The sequence below is a fragment of the Strigops habroptila genome, chromosome 4 (genome assembly GCF_004027225.2).
Source record: "Strigops habroptila isolate Jane chromosome 4, bStrHab1.2.pri, whole genome shotgun sequence".
Lineage (NCBI taxonomy): Eukaryota > Metazoa > Chordata > Aves > Psittaciformes > Psittacidae > Strigops > Strigops habroptila.
In genome coordinates this window covers 58,499,536-58,525,273 of record NC_046358.1, presented here as the reverse complement: position 1 = coordinate 58,525,273, position 25,738 = coordinate 58,499,536, and the positions used below count along the sequence as shown (strand labels likewise).

Genomic DNA, 25,738 nt, shown 5'->3' with positions numbered 1-25,738 from the left:
TTCCCATTGAAGATAATTGAATTTTATATTTTGGTATTCTTCTGAATAGCTTTTCTATCTGAAATTGAATGAAAGAGTCTTAATCAAATAACACGTACATATAATAATGAAGATTAACCCAATTAACACATAACTGTGGAATTTACAATCTAGAAGAGGTTGTCAGGGTTCTGAATCTGTCAGAAAACGTAGGCCACCGTGCCAACACAAACAAACTGCTTTTACCAGAACACATTCTTCGTACTTTTTGAACACGTTAACAGCATTCAGACTTAAATGAGAATTTTACTACTCAGCTTTAGCAGCTCCTAGTGCCCAAAGGGGCCAACAAGAAATCTGGAGAGCGGCTTTTTACAAGGGCCTGTAGTGACAGGACAAGGGGAATGGTTTTAAACTGACAGAGGGGAGATTCAAATGAAATATTAGGAAGAAGTTCTTTCCTGTGCGGGTGGTGAGGCCCTGGCAGAGGTTGCCCAGAGAAGCTGTTGCTGCCCCATCCCTGGCAGTGTCCAAGGCCAGGTTGCACAGGGCTTGGAGCAACCTGGTCTAGTGCAAGGTGTCCCTGCCTGTGGCAGGGGTTTGGAACTGGATGAGCTTTAACGTCCTTTCCAACTGAAACCAATCTGTGAATCTATGATTATTACACAATTTTAAGTTTGTATCAGTAAGTAGCACATTAAGATCAAACTGTATCTGTCATGTCACTATTGCCAATAACCAATGTGAGCCAAAGCACTTCTACTCCGCGTACCACGAGGCCCCATTACAAAATCACAGGCCAAGACCACCTGTACTGCCACCACCACTGTTCCTGGGTTCAGACCTACTCAATATGGGGAGGGTGAAGCCGCCCATGCCCCAGGCCCGGCTTGGGATCCACCAGCGCTCTGAGGGCTTTCTGAACCACATGCACCGACCACCACCACCTCCGGGGCGGAACGGGGAGACGAGCCCCGCCCGGCAGCTCCGGGTGCCCTCCCGCCTCCCGCGACGGATCCCCCGGGCGGGAGGGGACGAGCCTGCCCCGTCCCGCCGGCCGCTCACCCTGCACCACAGCAGCTCCCGCCTCGCAGGGGCCGGCGGCGCAGCACCCCGCGACGCGACGTTAACGGACGCCGTGCGCGCGCCGGGGCGCCGCTCCCAACGAGCGCATACCGCGCCCGCAGGTTTGTTCGTTAGGATCTAACGTATAATTCACCTTGGAAATCACACCGCGTTACAAGGAGGCAGAGAGAAACCGGGACCCCGGCGCTGAGCAAGGGGCTGTTTGTTATCACCTATGTAGAAGAGTGCACTAGTGAGACCACACCGAAGTACTGCGTCCAGTGCTGAGGCAGCATCGTACCGGTGAGTGCCCAACAAAGGGCCATAAGGATGCTTAAGGGACCAGAGCGTTTCTATGAAGGAAGGCTGAGAGGTAGGACTGTTGAGCCTACAGGTACGAAGTGGCAGGGACTGTGCAAAGAAGGTGGAGCTAGGCTCTTTGCCACAGTGCCCATTGGCGGGACCAGAGGCAATGGGCACAAACTGAAACACAGAAGTTTCCTTCTGAACATAAGGAAACACTTTTTTACCATCTGGGGGACTGAGCACTGGCACAGGTCGTCCAAGGAGGTTGTGGAGTCTCCATCCTTGGAGATACTAAAACACCCTTTGGACACAGTCCCGAGCAGCCAGCTGGTTGGACCAGGTGACCTCTGGAGGCCCCTTCCAACCTCAGCGAGTTTCTGATGCTGTGAAATAGCTGACTTCCAGCTTCTGTTCTTCGAGCCCTTTCTACAACTCACTCTGTAAATCTGGGAATTGTCACCCCAGTGCCACAAAGATATCTGAGTTGAGAAAACACTCCAAACCTCTGGGGCTACTACCTATGGCCATGTAGGAGAAAAAGTTTCCTTGAAAGCAGAAATTGAACCTCAACTTTTCCTTTTCTCTACTAATGTCTTCAGTTTCAGGAAGAGGGGGAAGGCATGATAAATCTGTAGTTTCTGTGCCTAGAAAGTTTCCATACAGCCTTTTTGTTCAGATTAAACACAACAGGGTTTACAACTTTGGTATCCAGCTTTAGTGGGCAATGTGTGAAATACAAGCAGAAGCTAACAGTATTTAAGAGATGAAGTGTGAAATTGAACTCACCGTGTTCTTTCATGTAGCTAAGGCTGCAACATCCAGAAACGCAGCGAGCTAAACAACTGTGAAAATGATCTATCACATAAAAGTGGCAGGTTTTGTAGAGGGCTTGGGGTGGTGTTTTTTTAACAATGTTAATTTTCTGTATCTGAACTAGTTCTCCACTGCTTTACATTCATACTTTATCAGTTATTCACTGTAAAGATCAAACCAGTGCTATCCACTAGCTCATAACCAGACTGTTTCACATAAACATTCCAGCATTTACTTGTATCATATGAAAAAAGCTCATGTAGAGCAAGACCTGTGTTTTTTCTTCTTTCTACGGAACCTGAAAAAAGAAAAGAAGCTAGTAATTAGCAAGACGTGTAGGTTATTGCTAAAATAAACTGATTAGTTTGCTACTACCATTTCAAACTGGATTTAATAGCAGTGATTTCACAAGTCCAGAAACAGCAGCAAGGGAGCTAGGAAGAAGAGACAAAAGATATTAGACATTGTACTAGGTAGTGTAATTGTGAAATTTTATTTCATTTTTTGAAGTCAAGAAAGAGGGTAGAAAATAGCGACAAAGCTTTGGATTTAAATAACCAACCATAGCTGTAGAGTAATTGAACAAGATATAAAAGAAGAAAACCAACTAGCTTAAATTAATATACTTTTATATGAGAAAACAATTGGTACAATGGCTGAATTAGAAGCATGAATTTCAAGGTCAGGCACACATTTCCTTAGTCCCTCAAAAAACCCAACCCTTTAAAGAATATTTTGTTAGGTATGATGTTAGCCCTGAATAATGGTAGCCTCTAAAAGGCAGTTACTGCTTTCCTAATTTCTGGCATGAAATAGATGAAATAAGAAATTTGAAAAATGCACATTTGAGGTATTCCACGAATTCTACCCTGCTATTAAATAAACAGGTCAATATATTATCATCCATCCTGACTTTTACCCCCTACTCAACCTTAAGCTCTGAAATCACTAATTGAGAATAAATGATTAAAGGTTTTAGTAACAAATTTGTAGTTTTTCTGGAATATGTACTTTTAACTTTATTATACAGTACATTGTACTAGTAGGTTCATTCAAATCTAGGTAATTTCAGTCACATTCCTATGGCTTTTGAGCAAAAAAGCAAGCACTTTTACTGTATGTACACAATATTGAACATCAAGATTTAAATTAATTATTAATAACCTACATTCACTGTGGATTTCTAAGATTTACATCCAAAAAGCATAGTTTATTTACATGCTTTGACATTTTAAAGAAAATGAAATAAAATCCTATCTGTTTAGGAATTATGATCTATCCCAAATTAGAAAGATACATTTAATAGCACAAAATGTTTAAAATATTTACAATAAAAAAAAAAAAGCTTTCTGTGCCAACTATTTTTACTCTCTAAGAATGTAAAATTGCATTGATAACTGCACTAACTACAACTAGACTTGAAACATTTAAAACCTGAGAGTCAAATCTAAACTTTTGTTTTGTTTTGTTTTTTTGTTTAAAGAAATTCCTACAAGCCCTAATGTTAATTTAAGCACAGATTGGTCAGTGGTCAATAAAATAAAATTAAAAAGGGGGGCAAAAAACCCAGTGCATTATTTCTGCAGCTCCCAAAGAATATATCACTATAAAATTTTTGCAGGAGTTTGATAAATACTAGGCCTGCCAGCCACAATAAGGCTTATTTCAAAGTGTCCAAATGAGCGTCTTTGGCCAATTCCTGCGAGGGTTCCTATATAAGCATGCATCTGGGATCTTTGAGGTTTTCCACCTCAAACATACATGTACAGATGTTTTAATAGCTAGATCAGAGTAAAAATGAAAATAACAAAACCATGAAGAGGCATAGAAAGTTAAAAAACACTGGCCAGAAAACATTCAAAGTCATAATGAGAAGTTTCGTATCATCCCCAAAGGCCTTTTAAAATCAGCATAGCTGCGGAGCATCATTCACTGTATTTCCAAACAGAATGTACCTTACATTTAAAACAAAATAAAAGACCTGTTGCACTAGCAGGTACACTTTACTGCACTGCAGGATTTAAAAATTAACCACACCTAAAAGCCTGGGGAAGAGAAGCATTACATACAAAGTTACTCTATTTTGTAGTAGCCGTTTTATTTCTGTGCTTGGACACGCTAGGCTCCTTTTTGAATGAAATAGCTTTCTCCTTCCTTCTTGTATCCTTCAGATACTGCTTGACCAAAACTGTCCCCCGGGAGGAGTTTGAGGTGGCCGGAATTTTCCCATTCTGGAGCTATTTTCCACTGCTTTAATAGCGTGCCCTTCTCATACAGGTGATAGGCAAAGTAGTAGTGGTCCTTCCAGGCTGAAAGCAGGCAACCTGCAACTGATCAGCCTCCACAGGCAGCTTGCTTCATAGGCTATCCAGCTGGTTGCATTTAACTAAATTGACATTCCCTGGGACTCAGAAGCTCTTACCTCAGATGACCAATGATACCATTCACCAAACTAAACACAGGCGTACATGTAACTCTGAAACAAAGTTGTTCCTGCATTTCATTGAGAATCATGGGAGCATTTCATTAGAGCTGTAAACCTAACTGCACCATATGACAACATATTCAATTCTACTCATGCCACATCAATCTAACTTATGATTTGAAAACTACATCTACATTACTATTACTTCACCTCCTTCACCACTAAGACAATTTAAAACCAGCTCCCACCATCAGGTTTTTTCCTCGGTTTAGGATCTTTGTTTTTTTTTAAGGCACTCAACTGAACAAGCACACAGGTCCATTTATTTATAGAGAAAGAAAATCAAAGATGTGGGGCAAACATTCTTGTAGGTAGTAAGAAAAATGTGATACCTGCTAATTAGGTGACACAATTTACTACCTGATGTAGCACTACTACAACAATGTTGTGGGGGGTTTTTCCAAAACCCTCAAAATTTCTACATCTTGGTGTGTTACAGTGGGTTATATCAGGGGGGTTTTGTCTGCTTTACAGAAATTACCTTTAAAAAACCTCCAAACAAACAAAAAAAAAAAAAAAAAAAAAAAATCCCGAACAACAGAAAACAATAAACAGCCACAAGTTTTGTCATTCTTTGACATACAGCAGCAGATACATTGAAGAACATTCTGCTATTGATACATAGCAAGTCAAACTTTTTCTAACATTTGAGTTTAAGATGGTGTGTTTTATCCTTTTGATTCTGGAATACAAGTAGGCTAATTTTAAGTAAGAAAAGAGCAAGTGTATACAAATTAAGAGAAAACTGCAGGAGTTAGAATACACATGGACTTCATGCAATGATACTACATCCCTAGAAACAGACAAGATTTCAAAAGCCATCCTTTGTGGAACAAACTCTTCCAAACTACTGAAAAAAAATTAATGAAACATTCAATACACTGCTAAGGTTTTCATAGGTGATCAAGAAGATGCTGACTCAGTTTCTTCATCAGCTACTCTTTGACAAACCTTGCTCTTGTTCACTGTGCAGAAGAGTTCGCATCCCACAACAGGAGGTTGCTTGGTACCAACAAGGCAAATCACTTGTTACAGTTTTTAATAAGGTTAAATAAACCCATGATGTCAACCATTGCTTTCGCGATGTTTTTCCCAAAACGATGAGAATCCTTTAAAAAGGAACAAACAAAAAAACAAAACCAAAGACTTGTACTGTCAATCAACAGTTATCTTTTAGGCAAAAGAAGGAACCTTTTAGCATTTTTTAATTTTGGAGCTTACAGAATTAGAGTATCTACTTTACCATAAAATGGGGAATTTAAACCACAAAAATATTTAATGTTATACAAATTAATCCAGGCTTCTGCTATTACTGAGTTCATCATTATGCATCTACTTTCCTACAAACAGAACTGAGATCATCTCTGTTTGAAATCAGATGCATCTATAGCTTTCTGTGACTTTAAAATAGCTGGGTTTCAGTATTGTTTTCTTACACAAGATTTTGCAAAAGCTAATTTTCAGAAAACAAAAGAATGTTCAAAAAGTGTCTCATTAATGACACAGAAGTACTGAAAGAGCAGAAAAAGTTTTTCTATTCTGAGTTCCTATGAGAACCCTGATTTTTTTTGCTATTGAAAAATTACCTAAAGTATTGAAAATGAAAATCACAGTTATCTAAGTGTACACAAACTATGAACTTGTTCTGTTTATTCTAAGTGTCAAATGAAAGGTACAAGGAAGAAGTAGGATTACAAAAATAAATTAGCAGCTACATTACGGGATCTACTGCAAAGACTCTACTAGTATCAAGGCCACGCACATGAAATGCTGCCTTTTCTGTATGGACCTTTGACTAGTAAATAAAACACACAGGGAAATATAAAGTACAAGCTAACAGTCATCTGAAGAACAATTTAGACTGTGAAAAAAATAAAGTTGTATTTCCTCATCTTTAATGATTAACCAAAAGCACCAAGATCTTTCAGACAAGTAAAGGTCAAACAAGGAAAACTAGTTCAGCTATGTTATCCTGAACAAACTCAGCATGTTTATTGAAGTCATAAAAATCTAAAAGGGAAGGATGATTTGCATGCCTCTGCAACAGCAGACTACTCAATAGATGACATCTACTACATTTTAATAATGGGTGTTTTTCTAATAAATTTTTCATTAATTATGTTTCTCAAGCACAGATTAAAACTTATGTGCCACCTTCTTTCAGTATTATTTAAACCAAAAAGACCTGAAGAATAGTGAGCATACATTTTACTCTGTCTTTACAATTGCAACCAGAGACAAATCAAAGCAAAACTGTAATAACAAAAAAATCTTACTGTTTATTGGATGGGTATGAGTCATTTTACATGAGTTCCAAGGAACTACTCATATGTAAAGACAATCGAGGGCCACATGCTTTGTTTATGCTTGAAAGCATAAGTGAAGTAGAATATGACTTCCTTAGTTCATAAAGGTATTAAATTTGTAAAGTGGAGACAAAAAAACCCACACCCAACAAAACAGCATATGTTGAGAAAGAAAAGGCAAATTGTAACTGTATGTTGCAAGTCCTACTAATTTCTTTTAGAGAATTTGTAGAACAGGTTTATAAGCAGATATCAGAACAGATATATGAAACTGTACAAAAGGACTGATTCTTACCGTCTTAGAACAAGATATTTTGCTGGAGACATGAAAATGGATGGAGGTTTCATCCAAGATAATATAAGAAACACCATAACCATCGTCAGCCACCTAGGGGAAGAAGAGAAAAAAAAAAAAAGTTCTGAACTTTTTTCCTTCCATTCTTAAATGTTCTTACACAGTTCTTACTGTGCGGTTTTTAAAATGAGTTGCAGTTTCTCGTTAAGCAAAACTTAAGCTTCCACATTTAATGCATCATTTCTGAAGACTGATTCCATTTAAGAAAACAGTTCTAGTCTCATCTGAAGTGCATGGAATTAGCATTTTCTGTAATATTTCCCAACTTTTTCTGTAATATTTTCCAACTTTAGTATTTTTAAATAGAATACGTGTTCAAAGACCTTCTGCTATTAAGGTCTGGTCCAAACCAGCTATACAGCTGCAGTGTTTAAGTAGAAAGGAATCATAGAATAGTTAGTGTTGGAAAGGACCTTAAGATCATCTAGTTCCAACTCCCCCACCATGAGCAGGGACACCTCACACTGGACTACATTGCCAAAGGCTCTGTCCAACCTGGCCTAGAAAAATGCCAGGGATGGAGCATTTACCACTTCTATGGACAACATATTCCAGCCCCTCACCACCCTCACTGTAAAGAACTTCTTCCTTGTATCTAATCTGAACTTCCCCTGTTGGAGTTTAGACCCATTGCCCCTTGTCCTATCACTACAGTCCCTAATGAAGAGTCCCTCTCCAGCTTCCTTATAGGCCCACTTCAGATACTGGAAGGCTGCTATGAGGTCACCACGCAGCTTCTCTTCTCCAGGCTGAACAGCCCCAACTTTCTTTGGAATAAAATAGTTCAGTTGTATACCTGAACTTACTGCTTCATGGGATCACTTTGCAGATGTAAACAAATACTGTATATAAATACGAAGTATGCAAGCCTTGTATTATGAAAAATTACCCAAAGGCAAAGTCATTTGACCCGACAGCAAAGATATGATTCTGAATACCCATATCATGAGCAGAGCTCTGGTCCAATTTCAGTATTAGCAGCATTAACTGTCACAGGTTTCAGTCTGATGTTATAATCTAAGTATACCTAGTAAACACAGACTATCCTGCTGCTACCCTTCTTCTCTTTCCTAACTCAAAGGACTGCAACCTTCAAGAGCTTTGCTCTCACTGCTGCTAAGCAGCCTCAAAGTCTGCTCTCTGTTAATGCTACAGGGCTATAGTCTACAAAACACTTGGAAAACAAAGAAACGAACAAACAAAAACCACCAACCAAGCAACAAAAACAACTACCACCACACACACATGGAAAAGCCTGATGTGCTTTGGGCTACTTCAGCAAACTAAAGCACAGTCTTTGTAAGGATACAAGAAATTATTTTTCATATTGGGCAGTGTGCGCTCACAGCCCAGAAAGCCAATCGTATCCTGGGCTGCATGAAAAGAAGCGTGACCAGCAGGTCAAAGGAGGTGATCCTGCCCCTCTACTCTGCTCTCATGAGACCTCACTTGGAGTACTGCGTACAGTTCTGGTGTCCTCAACATAAGAAGGTCATGGAGCTGTTGGAGCAAGTCCAGAGGAGGGCCACAAGTATCATCAGGGAGCTGGAGCACTTCCTGTATGAAGACAGGCTGAGAGAGTTGGGGCTGTTCAGCCTGGAGGAGAGAAGCTGCGTGGAGACCTCATAGCAGCCTTCCAATATCTGAAGGGGGCCTATAAGGATGCTGGAAAGGGAACCTTCATCAGGGGCTTCAGGTAGTGGTAGGACAAGGGGTAATGGGTTCAAACTCCAAGAGGATAAGCAGGTTAGACAGAAGGAAGAAGTTCTTTACTGTGAGGGTGGTGATTCACTGGAACAGTTTGTCCAAAGAAGTGATAAATGCTCCATCCCTGGCACTGTTCAAGGCCAGGTTGGATGGAGTCTTGGGTGACATGGTTTAGAGTGAGGTGTCGCTGCTCATGGCGGGGGGGTTGGAACTAGATGATCTTAAGGTCCTTTCCAACCCTAACTATTCTATGATGAAAGGAAAAGTAAGCAGGGTTATTTGGAAAGACAAATAACTGAAGAAAGGAAATTAGAGGAATGAAGAATTAGTAAGAAGAGAGCAGTTAATGTAGCATTAGCAAAACCAAAGTGTTAGAAATTCCTGTAGCCAAAACCCTATTTCATTGCCAGACCACACCTTTTTGGAGATACTAAAAACTGACTTTATAATTGGCTGGAGCAAGCCGGTTTCTCACAAATAAGCAGCATTAAAATAGCTAGGCTTCCTTGATATTGCAATTCAAACTCATTCCAACCTCAAGAACTACTGAAAGCTGTATCAGAAATGTGAATAAACAAACAAACAATAACAAAACAAAAAAAACCCAAACCCCAAAATGCAGCTTGACAAACTAGCCAGAATACACTGTACCTGTCATCCTAATCTCTGTGTGGCAAAGAACAGTCCTGTGATCCCTCTCATTATTCTTTCAGTAGAAATGCTTTTTGAAAACAGATGAATCTAGTCTATAGCCCTATAAATTCTGCCTAACAAATCTTGTTAACAATAATATTGTCATCGAAGGTCATGTTCAAATCCCAGAAAAACACTACAGCAAGTCAGCAGCTTGTGAAATCTCTAACAATACACTAGTTTCTTGAAAGTCTACAGAAGTTGTAGAACATGGTTTTATTTTTGACTTAGCCACTATTCACACTTAGAAGGGCAAGTAGAACAATGTGAGCGGCTTAACTTGGGGGAAAGCATGAACGGTCTTTTAATATTTCTCAGGAAATATAAAGAACACATCAAGTATAATTACTTTTACAAATCCCAACCTTAAAATCTAGTTTAAGCAGTAAGGCATTTGTCAGTGTAATAATAGCCTGATGTACAGAATCTCTGGGCATAGGTATGTGATAAGAGCCCTCATTTTATCAGATCTCTCTGCCATGTAGGCCTGTACCACATTAGATAACTGTGTCTTTCCATAAGAATAATCAATTCTTGTAGTGCCATATGAGAAAAAGGCGATGCAGGTTTTTCTGAGCATATCCATATAATGAGAAAGTGTTAAGCACATTCATTTAGCAGCATGTGTTGCACCTTCGATGTGCAATATTAAGGTATTACAGATCCGAAGTTTTTAAAGTGGCATATTCAAAATAAAACTGTTTTTTAAAGGACTGCTTGTATTTAGCAAACATACCGGTCCAAATCCTCCACCACAGGATAACATTTCAGGATTCTTCTTTAAATCAATGTGTTGCTGTGGTGTCTGACTCGTTGACAGCCGCCAAGGTTCTGACAAAACCTTTATTAGATATGAAAGAGGTGCAAACAAGTTTCATACACTGCTTAAGAACATGCAACTTTCTCAAAAACTAGTCAAGGCAAGTTAGAAAGCACTCACTAAAGTAATATTAAGGATGACTCCAGTCCCCATTTCAATGGAATGAACAATTAAGAAGGGTTAAAAGAAACAGCTAAACTTGTCCTGATATGCCAACCATTAACATATGAGGTTGCGATGCCAGTTCCTCAAAGAGAATAAAAGTTGTTTCAATAGAAATGCTATTTCAAAACAGATTAATCAGGTCTATAGCCAGGGAAGTTCTGCATAACAGGTCTTGTTAACAACAAGATCGTTAATGGACACAGTGAAATCCCAGTAAGATACTACATTGAGTTAGAAGCTGGTAAAATCTCTACCAATGTGGGTGTAACTTGAAAGTCTGCAGAATCTGTAGAAAGTTGTTTTATTCTTGACTTTGCCCCTAGTCACATTTAGGAGGGCAAGCAGACAAATGTGAGTAGCTTAATTTGGAGGCAAGCTGGAACACATTTTTCACTAATCAGGAAACATGAACAACTGCAACATAATTACTTTTATAGAATGCAACCTTAAAATCTAATTTAAGTAATAAAACATTTGTCATGGTAATAAACAGTGACATTAACATTGTGCATAAAAAAAAATTAGAAAAAATACCCAAAAAAAACCCCAAAAAGCCACAATATACAATTCCTTTAATTCACAGTAAAATACAGTGATTTTGTCACAGTTCCAAAAGAACATTCTTGAGAGAAAACACAGCCTTTTTTGCTGCCTCGAGAATATGTAAAAACCAGAAGCAATGTTTGTTTTTTGTTTTGTTTGTAATACTGACTATAACTTTCTTGCAATCCTTAATAACATGTATTATACTACAAAGCTCACAGAAAGCATTACTATATGCTTATTAATAAGTGTATACATAAACCAAAATGAAACTAACTTGTAATCTGTCTGCAGATATTAAGCAATGTTAGCTCTTGCCTTTTTTCTTAGGAAAACCTGAGTTCTATAACTATGTCAGCAGATGCCACAAAACACTAGGTAATAAAAGGATTTTTTTTACTGTAATTAATAGTTATCAATAAAAGTCACTTACTTCTTTAAGGAAAGGGGAATCTACAGCCAGGTACTTGGAGACAACATAAAGACAGAAGAGATGGCGGTCAATGCCAGAACCAGTCATGGCGAGACGATATAAGTGCTGATGTTTGGCAGCAGCAAGCCTAAAGAACTTCAGCTTATTTTCATTCTGTCAATGAAACAAAGATGAGGAAAAATCAGTTAAGTGAACTGGATGGAGGTGTGGAAACTAGGTTACAGCAATGGCTCTCAAGCCTAGAACTTGTAAGGGTTAAGTACATTATATTACTGTATATTTAGTTTCTAGAGACAGTGGTCTTAGAGTTACAGAAGAACAAATCTCAACAGGATTTAAGAAAAGCTGGAACTGCAACAGCCATTTTAGAAGACAGACTGACAACGCTGAAGGTATTGGGTCGATGAATGCTGGTCATTTTTTAAAAGCCTTCTCTTAAAACGTCAGTAGCAGGCAATTCCAGTCAGAAGTCATGCAAACAGGAATGGAAAGCTGCATCAAGGGAAGTTCAGATTGGACATTAGGAAAAGGTTCTTCACTTGGAGGGCGGCCAGTCACTGAAACTGGCTCCCCACGGAAGTGGTCAGGGCACCAAGCCTGTTCAAGGAGTGTCTGGATGATGCTCGTAGTCATACAGTTTAGTTTCAGGTAGACCTGCAAGAAGCAGGGAGTTGGACTCAATGATCCTTATGGATCCCTTCCAACCTGAGATACCCCATAGTTCTATGAACACTGTACGAATGTTGCAAGAGCTGAAAGAAAGTGCCTGTTCAAAACAGTGAGCCATTCTGTTAAGATTTTATGATGTGGAATGAACATACCGAGTATATGGCAACTTGTCACTTCTTATCTCCAGCATCACTGCATTTTACACTGCTTATTCGGGACAGAGTGAACAGCCTATATGGCTCCAGCAAAAGAAATTAATAAATCACTTGTAGTCATGCTAAGTATGCCTGCCATTGGCATCCAGGACTAAAGTTTTGTGGATAACCCATGGAAGATACATGCTCCAAAGAAATTCCAAGGAAAGTCCCAGGAAAAAGTAGAACAAGCAGTAAAGGCAGACAACTCTTTTGGAAATAATATATAAATACACGTAATATAACTTCATAACATATAAAACCCCAAACTCGCACTATGAAGGCAGGGTTCCTCTGTTCTGTTGCTGATCATTCCAGAGGAAGGGCAGGAATGAATCAACAAGTCTGAAAGAATCATGTTACCATAAAAAATATAATGAGTAGAATTATGTCTATTACATATATATATATCTTGCCATGTATGGGGCTACCTTATTCCTTTAACAAAAAAAGCAGATGTCAACTGCAGAGATGTAATAGCACTTAGTTTTGACATTAGGACCATGTTAAAATGACTTTCTATACACAGGATAGCTGCATAGTAGCTGTACCATACAGCTGTGTATGACACCTTGACATGGCTGGATTTTCAGACTTGAACTGGTCTGATCACAGCTCCCAGCATGGCATATTGAGGGGGATTTTACCTACACAGAACTTCCAGAAAGAAGAGGGAGAAAAAGTTTTTTTTCTTTCTCTAAGCATTTGTTTATTTGCAGTAACATTTATTCATAGAATCATGGGGTTCTTTCCTTCTAAAGAAAGAACTTCAACTATTCACCTGCTTAGACTTCTCTGCCTCAAGATCTGATCAATTAAAACTCTTTCCATAATGTAACTTACTTCTAAAGATTGTCAAAGTGAAAAAACAACCTCCCAACACAATGGGTTGGGGCTTTCAGGTTTCTCACTATTTCCCTCCTTACTCACTATCCTTACTAGCAGAAAATGTTTCCCTAATGCGTTTCTTCTTGAAATTTAAGTCCACTACTTCCTGGGACAGAGAACAGATCGTTCCCATCATCTCTGCATCAGCCTTTCTTATTCTCTTGAGTACAACCTGGTTCCCTATCTCTTCCACAGGGTTCTCTCCTCTTCAGACTAGGTAGGAATAACTGAGTTCAAACTCTCCTCATATATCCTCTTCAGAGGTTTTTATCCATCCTTCTTTCTCTCCTTTAGACTCTCTCCAATCCATCCTCTCTATAAATCCATATCTCAAGTGTGGTGTCCAAAACTGGACACACCATCCCAGCTAATGCTGTATTAGGAAAAATGTTCAGGGGCGAAAGACTACTAAAACTAAAGGGCAAGACTAACTTAAGTGAGGCCTGTGTTTTTCCCAATGGCATAGCACTGAATGTGCTATAACAGTGTTCATTTATTGATTATTATAGTCCTAGATCTTTTTCATTATAACTTCTACCCATGCAGCTGTTACTCTGGCTTGGATGTAATACCTTGAGTACATTCCTATTTAAACAAAACTCTCTTTTTAAACTCAAATATTTATTAATTTTGAAGAACTGAAAATCCCATTCAGCTTAGCAAAACCTGCTAATGTAATGATTTATTTCATCAACTGTATCTGTAAAAACCATAACTAACAGTAGATTAAAAGAACAGACAGCCCTCACCCTTCCCAGTATTGTTTAGGTTTTCCAAACCAAGAAGTTTTTCCCTAGACCAGGCTTCTTTTGCTGATCAAAATGCCACAGAAAAGATTCCTGTGAGTGATGCTTGCTTCCCTATCAGAAAGAAAACCCTAACTGGTAAGAGGTTACTCATTTCACAAATCTATGTTTGAGTTTTACAAGTCAAAAAAATCTCACAAGTAATTTCAATTTTTGGACTTCAGAAACTATAAGAAATGGCATATTTGGCTAAGTTACTGCCATTCTCTTTTGGTATAGCCTTAAATTTCTGCCATATTGACAGAAAATGTGGACAATTAACTTCACGCTGCACTTCCTTCCTAAAAAACAAAGGTATCACTTCAAGTGTTTAAAAACTATTTAGGAATATATACTGATATCTAGTGATAACTCATGTGCCTTGTGGATTGTATAGGACAATAACACCATGAACTTACACTTTCAGTTGGGTCTTCCATGGTTCGAACAAAGTTACACGATTCAACAGTACATGAACGAACAGTTTCAGTCCTGCCTTCTCTGAACAAGCGTGTCATAGAGGCTTCATATGTTAAAGAAAATTTTCCCATGTCCTTGGAAAGGGAAAAATAAGATCTTAAAGGTTTAGCCAGACTTAGCCTCACTTTCTTAATCAACAGTTCAAGGAAAGCACACAGGATATCAATCTCTTCACAAATTAAACTCAACATTTTTAGTAGCCCGCCGTTAGCAGTTTTACCTAAACATGAAGGCAAAAATCAGATTAGTAGCAGAATTTGATAAATGCTAATAGAACAATCAAACTAGCAAGGACTACCCTCAGTGGTTTATATTCAATCTTCTTCAGTTTATAACCGAAGATGACTCAAAAACCTGTTTAAGGATTCAGGGGCTTCCTAATTAAGACAGCTGTGGTAAGTAATTGAGAAAACTAACATCCTTAAAAGTATTTTCAGTTAAAAATTTAATAGCATGGAGGCACATGCCAGTGTGGGGATTTTCAAGATATGTGAGAACTGAGAACAATCTGCAAAATCCAGGTAGTGTGGCTTCCATATTTCCTGTAGATTCGCACAATCTACAGATTAAAAGTTGCCAAACAATAGAAGTTTATCTAACAAGTTAGAAAGTGATTTATACAAAATACATACCAGAACAGATTTTGACAGTCTGTTCAGTTTTAGATATGGAAGATGGGTGTTCGAAATAAAAGAGATGGGTGGATAATCAAACTATTTGCCCTGTAGCTACCCTAACCAATCGTAAGAAAGACTTCAATGGTGATAGCAGCCAGGAAATCTGGGTGCTTTGAAAAAACATTCGGAATTACTTAAAATGTCTAGAACAGTATCTAAATAGCAACAACCAAAAGGCAAAACGAAAAACGTAGATGTTACTACACTGGTGTTTTCTGAAAGCAGGCTACAGAAAATGTGAACTAACGGAACACACAGGCAGGCATTTCTGTTAATCCTTTTAAGAAGTGTAGGAGTGACTACTGAAGTAAGGATGGCTCCAAACTGAAAGTTAAGTTTAACATTGTTTAGAACATGCTATACACAATTTAAGGAGATTCTGTAAGTCAGAAACAGACTGTTCTTCTTACCCGATAGTGAGCAAGCTGCAGGGCAAGTTGCACAAAAGCATCAGGGCTGGTTTTTGCTTTCTTTATTAGTCCCTTTCCAAAAGTATTGAAGTAAAATGAATTGAAGTCCACATCATCTGCCAGAGCTACAGCAGTGCTCAGAGACCTCTCAATCATTTCTTGACACTAAAATAAATAAATATATACACAGGTGTGCATATGCATGCATTAATGCCTTTGAGAGAACTGTTGAAAGAGAGCAAGTATTTTTAATGGATAACTAAGAAATGCTGCCTTTATGCATGCCAGAAACACTATTACCAGTAGCCTCCCTTTGGAGAAAGACAAGATGCTATCTTTGGCAGAAAGTTAAAATTCAAAATACTGATAAAAACTTTTAAGCAATACACATCTGGACTCCAAAAATTAGACTTTAAAAAAACACCAGTATCAAGACTGTTCAGATCACTAGAATGACCCACAGAGATAGCACAGCAATAACTGCGTGGCTTCCAATTTGCCATACATGATCAATTAAACATATCACCAACCATTACCTTTTTATTAAAAATCAAAATCCAGATAGGTGGTGACAGTGTGTCTGGAACTCAGGCCAAAAAAGAAAATAAATCAAACGTTATTAGACACCTATACAGAAATTTAAACACAAAAAAGACAGCTAATCTCAAGGAACCACTACAGGAAAGCATTTGTTGTAATGATAGTAACAACTTCAACTTAATTTTAATACGGTTACTATTTGAAATAGGTGGCCACTTATTTTTGACATGTTGCCACCCAAGTAAGTTTCTAGTAAAAAGTTGGCATTTCCTGGCAAGAATTTTTAAAGTGACATTAAAAACCCCTGATATCTTTCGAAGTAAACTGAGTAATGTCCACACATGATGTACCCATCTTACAGGATGAAAAGGAATTTTAAGCTGATTTATAGGGTTATCAATAAATACTTAAATGATTTGACTGCTCAGAAAAAGATGAGCTTCTTCCTCAACCACTAGCTGTTCTGTACTTACTTCTTCTGGAATTTCCCACTGCAGTTTCGTAGGAACAGGAATATTTTGATTGGTATCTCCTTTGCAATGCCCATCTTCTGAATAACCCAGTTCAAGATACTCAGTTGCCATTACATTCTGCAAAGAGTGATATTTCTTCAGAATTGCAGCACATTACATATTGCAGTGGAATTAGGATTTCATTGTGAAATCAATAGAACCCATTTTCACCACTCAGTGAAATACGATATACGATTCATTTCCAAATACTGAAAACAGCTGCAAGCGAAGCCCTCTGTTCTACCTCTTATTTGAAGGCATTTTTACTTGTGTTCTGAGTGGAAAAAATACCAGATATGCAAACATCAATTCACTGGTACATTTTGTTAGATGCTACTGAATTAATCAAAATATGTCAATTAAAAAATTACCTCAACTTACTAGTAGTAATAAAAAAAAAAATAATAAAAAAAAAAAAAAAAAATCAAGTCTTAGAGGCTTAGATTTCACCACCTTTGATCAATTTACATTCCAGAGAGTTTCTGCAAGATTTGCATCCCACTCAGATTATTTTATATATGCACTAGAGTTCTTAGCTGGAGAAGTAAAATGTTTCCAACATGAACAACAGAACTTGGAACAACAGACAAAAAAGGCTCAGTCTTATAAGATTTCAAACAACATCTTCAATGTAAAAAATAACAAATAAACAAACAAATAAATAAATAATGCAGGATTATCAATAGATTTGAAGCTGCTCAATATGGAAAGAAAAAGCTTGACAAAGATCTATTGCATGTTCTATATATATTTCTAATCTCTTATTTTAATTTTCTCACTTCTCTGTCAGAACACGCCAAATATTAAATATAGCTTAATCCATTGTTTCAAAAAAATAGGCAACATATAAAGAGATAACAACAGATAACTTTTTAGGAACTGAAATCCTACTTAGTTTATTTTAGTCATCTTAATTCTTAGCAGAAAACAAACCAACTAATAGTAAGTACAGGGATATGAACTAAAGCATATAACAACACACTCAAAAGAAACCAAAGGAACTCTTTCTCCATTGAGCTAGTCTAAACTGCACTGTCAAGTCAATCTCAAACCAGTTCAGCCTTCTTTCTCCCCTGGTTAGAGAATGCTCTAAAAAAAAAAAAAAACAAAAAACGAGGATTTCTTTTTTTGTTCTTACACAGATGGAAACACTCATATAATAAAATCGGTAAATTACCTGGGGTACCATTCAGACCCAAGACCCATTTGCACACATAATAAAATCAGAATCAGCTACTGTTCATGAAGTAGTTTTGAGTGATTGAATCATGTAACTGGTTATATGTTTAAGCTTCAAAAAGAAAAAAATCAAATAGGATTTCAATTAATAAGCTAAGGTTGTGATGAACAGACCTGACAAAAAGTGCATTTATTCCATTCATTGCAAATAAACACAAGAGATAATATATCAATCTGCAGCTCATCAAACAATAGCTTACAGGAAAAGTTCAACTCTGTACCATTTATTTAAATTTTGAAAGTAAGTGTGGGATTTTTATAATGCAAGAAAGCTTAAGTGCCTCAGGAGCATGTATATGTGCAAAATACAATGCTATATCAAATCTGTTGATTTAGAATATTATAAACAGGTTAAATGGGGAACTGTATCACTTTTCTATGAGACATCTATATTCAATAAAATGCAATAAAAACCTTTCATTTATACTTTTCTTTTAAGCAAGAGGAGGGTTTTTAAAGTCTACAGTCACTGTAGACACCAACATGTAATCAGTCACAAGCAACATGAACACAAAGGATTGAAAGTAACTGGCCATCTTCATGACCTTTGCACAGACCATATCCCATTATCTCCTGCATTAATTTTTTGTGCTAAACACGTACCTCCCAGAGGTGTCCAACAATAGGAGCATCTGCCCATGAGTGCTCTGCATTCAGACCCATTCTGCCATTTTTGAATATTATAAGAGTGAATGATTTATCAAACCACCTACAAAAGAAATTTTAGATTTCCTGATGGTTTTATACATTTCAAAAGCATTTTTACACTTCAACTTCATCTCTCTCAAAAATTCCCATTCAAATGCACTAGTTCTTGGCTTCTCCCTCACCCCCAGTAATAGTTTATTTAAATCTTTCAGTATATTAAGAGAGTTTATTAAATAAAAAACTAAGAAAGACTTTTTACCATGGCCTCTAGAGACAGGATATGGGGCAATGGTTATAAACTCTAAGAGGATAGATTTAGATCTGACAGAAAGGAGAAATGTTTTTTAGCGTAAGAGTAGTGAGACACTACTCTTACTCTTACCTTCTCTGGGCAGGTTTCCCAGAGAAGTTGTGGGTGCCCCATCATTGGAAGTGTTCATAATCAGGATGACTGGGCTTTGAGCAATCTGATGTAGTGAAAGATGTCCCTGCCTATGGTAAGGGAGGTAGACTAGATGATCTTTGAAGGTTGCTTCCAATGCAAAGCATTCTGTGATTCAATGAAATTTATCAGCTTAGAAGTCTCTAATTTATATGCATTAGTCACGTGAATTAGTGAAATTCTAAAAAAAGAGGTGTTTTCCAGAGTCAATACTGTACCTGTCATAACATCTGCCATGTATTAGGGATTTTGCATATACATCCAGTGACCTTACTGGGTCTTCTTTCGTGTACCCTCGCTCATTGTCATCTAATGTTACAAAAAATGCTGCTTTTTCAATAGCATCTAAGGACTGTTTGTTCTTTCCATGGCTAAAATAAGCCTGTCGAGCTTTTGCCCATGGTACTCTGCAAAAAGAATTTTGTTTATTGCCAGATTATGTGAATTTGTCAACATTTTATCACTCTTTTGATCACCATGAGATTACTGCTACTTTTATCAAATTTGAAACAACTACTTTCATTGCATTTAAACTATATCAGCAGAGAAAAGTTCTGAAAATACATGTACAACGTAATCCTATTAACCAATTCAACATATCATACATGCAAAGCTTAATCTAAATTCAACATTTCTGCAGCATGCAATGCATATAGATCATCTACATTTATAACTGAAGAAAATGTCTATTATATGGAAGAAAATTGTAATAATAATGAAAACGATCAAATAAATATCCATTGCTGTAACACCTAAACCTGAGTCTGGACAATTGTCAATAAAAAGTTTCACTGGAAATGCCTGAAACAGATCTGAAGTTAAAGAAGTCCTGAACAATGTAATTTCCGTACAGTTGCACCATGTATATTTACAAGTTTCTGTGGGTTTCCGAATATCTGTTTGTTTTAAAGCAGAAAGTGAGAAAAAGGAGGGACTCCTAATAAGAAAGTATACCAAAATCCACAGTCACTCCGCCTTGTCCAGAAACAATTAGGCAATTGAACTAAACTTGTCATGATTTAGTTGAATTCAATGATCTTGTACCTAGAACCAACTGAGTACACAGTGCTTTATTCTGTAGATGCAAGACATGAACATGGAGTAACAGTTACTGAATTCACATTCTTGATCTTTATTTTTAAGATACTCTTAAAATGCCAGTGAACCCCAGAGTAGATATAAAACTTTGGTAGTTCAATATGTGTAATACTGTAAAGCTTCCAATTACCACCCTTATGATAACCACAATTAAACTAAACTCCTCCAGCTAAGCACACGTAATCTGTATACAGGGATGCCACTGCAAAATTACTTTCAATTCCATGTAGTTACAAATGACTGAAGAGGTCTCACATCTTAGCAATATACAAAATCAGGGATCAAGGTATAATCAGCTGACCACAGACTATTTTAAAATTCCAAAGCCAGTATTGAATTAGTGCATTATGCAACTATTTCTAAATATTAAAGTATTAAAGTATATTTACAAAATAACAACCACCTTACCTATCTCCTGCAGTAAGAGCTGCTAGTTTCTCTTCACCAGCCTGAGGCTCTGAATCATCATCAAGAATTCTTTGCATCTGCTGTTCAATTTCTCGGGGTTTCAACAGTCTACCGTCATGGTACAGCCATACTTTGAAGTAACGGCCCTTATGATACACAGCAATATGTTTGCTGTCTTTCATGTGCTGGAGAGTATCTAGAATTGCAATCACTTACGTGAAAACAAAGCTGAAGTCTCAAAACACTAACGCACTAAACATCAAATGTCTACTGCATGCCCTACCAGTAAGCCAGCTTATTTATTTTAACAAAGTAATAAATAGTGTGAGATAAACCACTCCCCCATCTTATTTCGGCACAGAGTCCTGCATGAAACAAGTCAAACACCCGGATTTGACAATCATTTGCATGCATAGTACCACAAATTTCCACACTGGTGGCCAATATTAAGCAATGAAATCTGTATCTGAAAAGCGAGCACTAGTACTGCAGTCTTATTTAAGCAGTCAGCAAAAGAACACACTAGGTGAGTCTGAGGAAAGGTACTTTTAAATCATCTGCATTCAAGTTCTAGACAATTCACAGTATAGTCTGTGGGGAGTCTTAAAAGGGCCCAAAATTAAGTACTATAAGTTTCGTTCACATGTATCCTGGCAGAAACAGAATGGATACTCCATCTATGGCCAAGAAGTGTAGTGTTATGGAAATCAGTAAAGCAGAAAACCTAGGCCACAAATTTTTCCTAACTTTATTATTTATATGGCTTAATTGTCATAAACCTAAAGTTCATCATGAAGGCATTGTATCAAACCACAGATGAAGGTTTTTGCAGAAGCCAGGGAAAGCCCTCAATTGATGAAAACTGTTGATTGACTCCCTTCACTACCTCAAAAAACTGTTATACTGCTATGAATCTGGAAAGAATCATTATTGTACTTGAATTTGAAAGACTGAGCTGGAGAAACTGAGGAGAACCATTAAGATATACAGGATATATCTTATCATCAAGTGTTATAGTTAGAATGGGTTACTGATACACTTTTGTGCAAAACTCATTTCAGAGTAAGAGAACACCAAATCCAAAGCTAAATGCAAACAGTTCAATATTTTATTGAGGACAGGGAGGAGGCAAGGGTTGCACTCTCAGTACTTGAAATACTCTAAATAACAATAGCTCACATAGTACATCTGTATAACAGAGATTTTAAAACTTGCTAGTTTACTTAAGCTACCAGTTCATGGTCAGGGAGTAATCACCACCTCCATTTTGCAGATAAAGACAGCTGAACCATAGCCAGGAAATAATTCCTCAATAATCTATCAAAGGCCAGCAACAGAACCAAGAGTAAAATCCTCTATGCTTTTTTATTCTTTAGATGAGTGCAACTAACATGCCCAAAGGCAGCTTAAAATCTAAGACTGAGTTATGGATCTGAAAATCAAAATACAGTATGTCCTATCTTCAAGTGACAACCCCAGAGAAGAACCAGTCTCAAGATCTCAGATGATGTACTGACCATCAAAAAATAATGATATTTTTATGTTGAGATACAACAAACAATTTATCAAAGGCTTGCCATTAACTGAAGTGAAATACTTTTATGTGTATAGAGAGTGTTAATGAATGCATGCAATGAGAGGATATGTACACCTACAGTGAGAAAGTGTATAGGAATTGTCACAGAGACTTTGGGTTTTTTTGACTGAACTAACATGATTGCTTGTGATCATGTAGGCACATCCTTAGTTTTCCACAATAAACAGAAGCTGCAGGAACAGACTCGGGTGAGAATGATCCTGCTGTAAGTCAAGAGGTGCATACCTCTATTCAAAATTAAAATGTGAAAATTTAGTTACTCATAGCTCTGGATAATCAGACCGCTGCTGGGAGTTAGGGCAGGGAAGGAAGTAAGGAAACCCAGAGTATGTATTTTCTTAGTGCGTTATAGAGACACTTTTGGACACCATCTTTATTACAGGAGATTTTACTTAGCTGATGTCTTACAGCACATACAATAGGTCAAGGTAACAGTGATGCTGAAAACCTTGACAGGACTAAGACTGTACCTGCCTCTAAACCAGTTATACATTCACACTGAGAACACCCCATTGGGATGTTGTGAATCATAAGCTGAAAGGAAAAAAGGTAAAGTCAAGCAAGCAAAAGGTTTTAAAATAGTTGAGATAAGAGAACACAACTTCAACAAAGATAAAACCATGGATATCAAAGGATCCTCAAAGAGTAGAATGGAGAAAAGTAAAGGTTATTTATAAATTAAAAGCACAGGGCAGACAACCTGTGTTTTTAGTTTTAGTAAAGGAAGAGACAAGAAAAAAAACCAAACCAAAAACACCCAAACAAAAACTCCAAAACAAAACACCACACAAAAACCAACAAACTAAAGAAATTTTTCCTTTTAGGGTATTTTGAAATATCTAGCGCACACTAGGAGTTCATTACTTCCTGAGCAGTGGAACACAGCATTGATGCATCTGTTAGATCTTTATCTGGGAAAAAAAGGGATTTTAGCACATAATACCCCCAAAACTGAATTACATTAAGATGCTTATTTTCCTTGGCTGGCCCTGCTTACCTGATTCCTCTCCTGGGATACGGGAGGTATTAAACATCCGTTCCCACTGAGCTGAGCAGAGTGGAACAGTAGATCCCATCAGAAGAATCTGTGCCGCAAATATACATTAAAATGTTCATATATTTGGCATATACAATAAAAAAAAAATAAAAATAAAAAAAAACCAACCCACCAAACAAGATCTGGTTAAAAGGCTGTAGAACATTAAGATTTACAATATATAAACTCACGATTCCCCCCACCCCCATTGTCTTTCCTTGAATTACATGTGGAAGATTTCACTGACATTCCGGTAGCTGTATTTTTTTCCCCTCCTACCAAAATCTCACCCTTGAGGAGAGATGAATGAACCTAGCTAACATCTGAAATCCAAAAAGCTCTCAATGGCCAGTCCAGATGCAGAACTTAAACACGCAGCATGCATTACCCCTTAATTGTTTCTTTGAAAGCCATTTCTGGCTGTGTAGGAACAAAAGTTCACATTTCTTAGATTTGTAGTTACATATAATTAGTCACATTCCTGATCATCAACAAAACTACTCAATTGTTTCCACAATATTGTTCCCTACAACATACAGCCCCTGGACAGAACAGAAATTCAGAATGGGATTTACCTTGCTTATATTTGCTACCTAGAAATTAGTGCAAGACAGGATTTTATCAACATCTATACTTCAGCTGCCACTGACCCACTCTTGGTCTCAAGGTCCAGTCCTTTGTCCCAACCACCCCTTGTGCTCACACTACAGGATACCTCAGACTTACAGGCTTTCAGACTTCAGTGGCTCAAAAGTACCAATACATGCTTAGTACATAACAATAGTATCTGTTATATGGAATGCTTAACATATTCAAGTACAAGTATCAGTCTTTTGGACAAATACATACATTAATTCTAAATACTGCAATTAATTGGCATGACAGAATCCTGTGTTTCTGATAATTGGTAGTTTCTGCCCATATGCAATTCAAGTGATAACCAAGATATAACAAAATTTGTGGTCCCAAACATTTTACATGTAGTTCTGAAAATAAAACATTCCTCTCCTCTCCCATTCTGAAAACAGATCAACTTCTTGCAGATTGCGCTGGAAAAAGACCAAAGGCCACTTAAAACTGATATACATACTGGCTTGATTTCTTGTCTGTCCAGTTTTTTCCGATAGAGCAGGATGGCATGGATAACATTACCAGCTCTAGCTGCCTGCACGGTTGTGGGAGATAAATAAAGGAAGTCCTATAAAGTACATAGGAAACATAAGTTAATGATTACCAGACTACATTCAGAATAAAAAGAAGTACTGATAATACTTCTCATCCACTTCCTTATAGTTTATTCTGGTTAATATGGAAAAGACTTTAAAATATATTAAGTGCACTAGTGCAGTGAGTTGATGACTTGAAACTTAAATTTCTTCAACAACCAATCTCCTTAAACAGCATCAGTCCTGAAATATAATTGATAGCTGTTCATCATCCCAGTAGAAAAGACAATGTTACTTAAAACTTGAATCCAAGACTGCCATACTTCTTCTTTCTACTTTAAATTTTAGTATCTTTTTACAGTTTTACTTCCTGTAAAGACATTTGTGAATATGAGCGCACACCTTGTTGAATTGTGTTACCCATGAAGTTTTACATAGAGCTTTTGAAAGCATTGCTTGTTGCAGCAAGCACAAAACTGTGTAGCGTCACTACTACATGAGTTTGCCTAAGTGGCAAAACATTTTATTATTAACATAGCCCTGTACTTGAAGACTTTGGCTGCACATTAAATGTTTTTCCTAAAAGGAAGAAAAACCAAGGTCACATACTCAGTGGCAATGGATTTCTAAACAGGAAGATATAATGAAATAAGATACCTGGCAGAAATTTTACTGTGCTTCTTTGACACATAAGGTGTTTATATTATTTACTTACCATTGCAAAATAGTTACTATTAACCATTATTGGTCCACGTCCTCTAAGGTAGACATATTCTTCCCACCAATCACTAACCTACAGCAGGAAGACAAAGAAAAACAGTAAAATTTCATTACTTCCAGTTTGTCTTCTACGTTAATGACTCCGCAATACAACATTCCATACAGAAGCAGAAAGGAAACTGCTAGCTTGCCTTCCTACTTGAAAAAGAGAAACAAAGAAAATCCTAATTTCTGTTGAACTTCAGGGAAAATCAGGAATTATCTTACAGTTCTCACTATGATGTTGGGTTTGGGTTTTCTTTTTGGTAAAACCAAAAACAAACACACACACACCACAAAACAACAACAAACAAAAACCAAAACCAAACTATGCACGCAGGAAAAAAAAAAAAATAAAAAATACCCACACCACCACCAACAAAAAAACCCCACCAACCCACACAGCCAAAAAACCCCAAACAACCCTCCACCAAAAAAAAACCAACCAAACCACAGAACAGACGAAAAAAGAAAAAGCAATCGTAATGGCAAATGCTAAATCACCTGCTCCGGAATAATG

General features: G+C 37.4%; 1 protein-coding gene across 10 annotated transcripts in view; it reads right to left on the bottom strand.

The window, feature by feature from the left end:
- Positions 1-4,043: 4,043 nt before the first annotated feature.
- The window catches only part of CPT1A (carnitine palmitoyltransferase 1A), a 41,756-nt gene continuing 20,061 nt past the window's right edge, over positions 4,044-25,738 (bottom strand). For 9 of the 10 annotated variants that reach the window (XM_030482009.1, XM_030482017.1, XM_030482013.1 and 6 more), the window contains 13 exons: positions 25,175-25,252; positions 24,384-24,491; positions 23,255-23,342; positions 20,661-20,856; positions 19,373-19,561; positions 18,668-18,773; positions 16,787-16,903; positions 15,774-15,938; positions 14,626-14,760; positions 11,671-11,823; positions 10,446-10,550; positions 7,250-7,342; positions 4,044-5,757 (listed from right to left, as the gene is read on the bottom strand). In XM_030482009.1, coding sequence (XP_030337869.1) covers positions 5,671-5,757; positions 7,250-7,342; positions 10,446-10,550; positions 11,671-11,823; positions 14,626-14,760; positions 15,774-15,938; positions 16,787-16,903; positions 18,668-18,773; positions 19,373-19,561; positions 20,661-20,856; positions 23,255-23,342; positions 24,384-24,491; positions 25,175-25,252 — 1,620 coding nt within the window. In that variant the 3' untranslated portion in view covers positions 4,044-5,670. Of the gene's footprint in view, positions 5,758-7,249; positions 7,343-10,445; positions 10,551-11,670; positions 11,824-13,701; positions 13,795-14,625; positions 14,761-15,773; positions 15,939-16,786; positions 16,904-18,667; positions 18,774-19,372; positions 19,562-20,660; positions 20,857-23,254; positions 23,343-24,383; positions 24,492-25,174; positions 25,253-25,738 lie in introns of those variants that run through there. The other variant, XM_030482018.1, reaches the window with a different exon arrangement.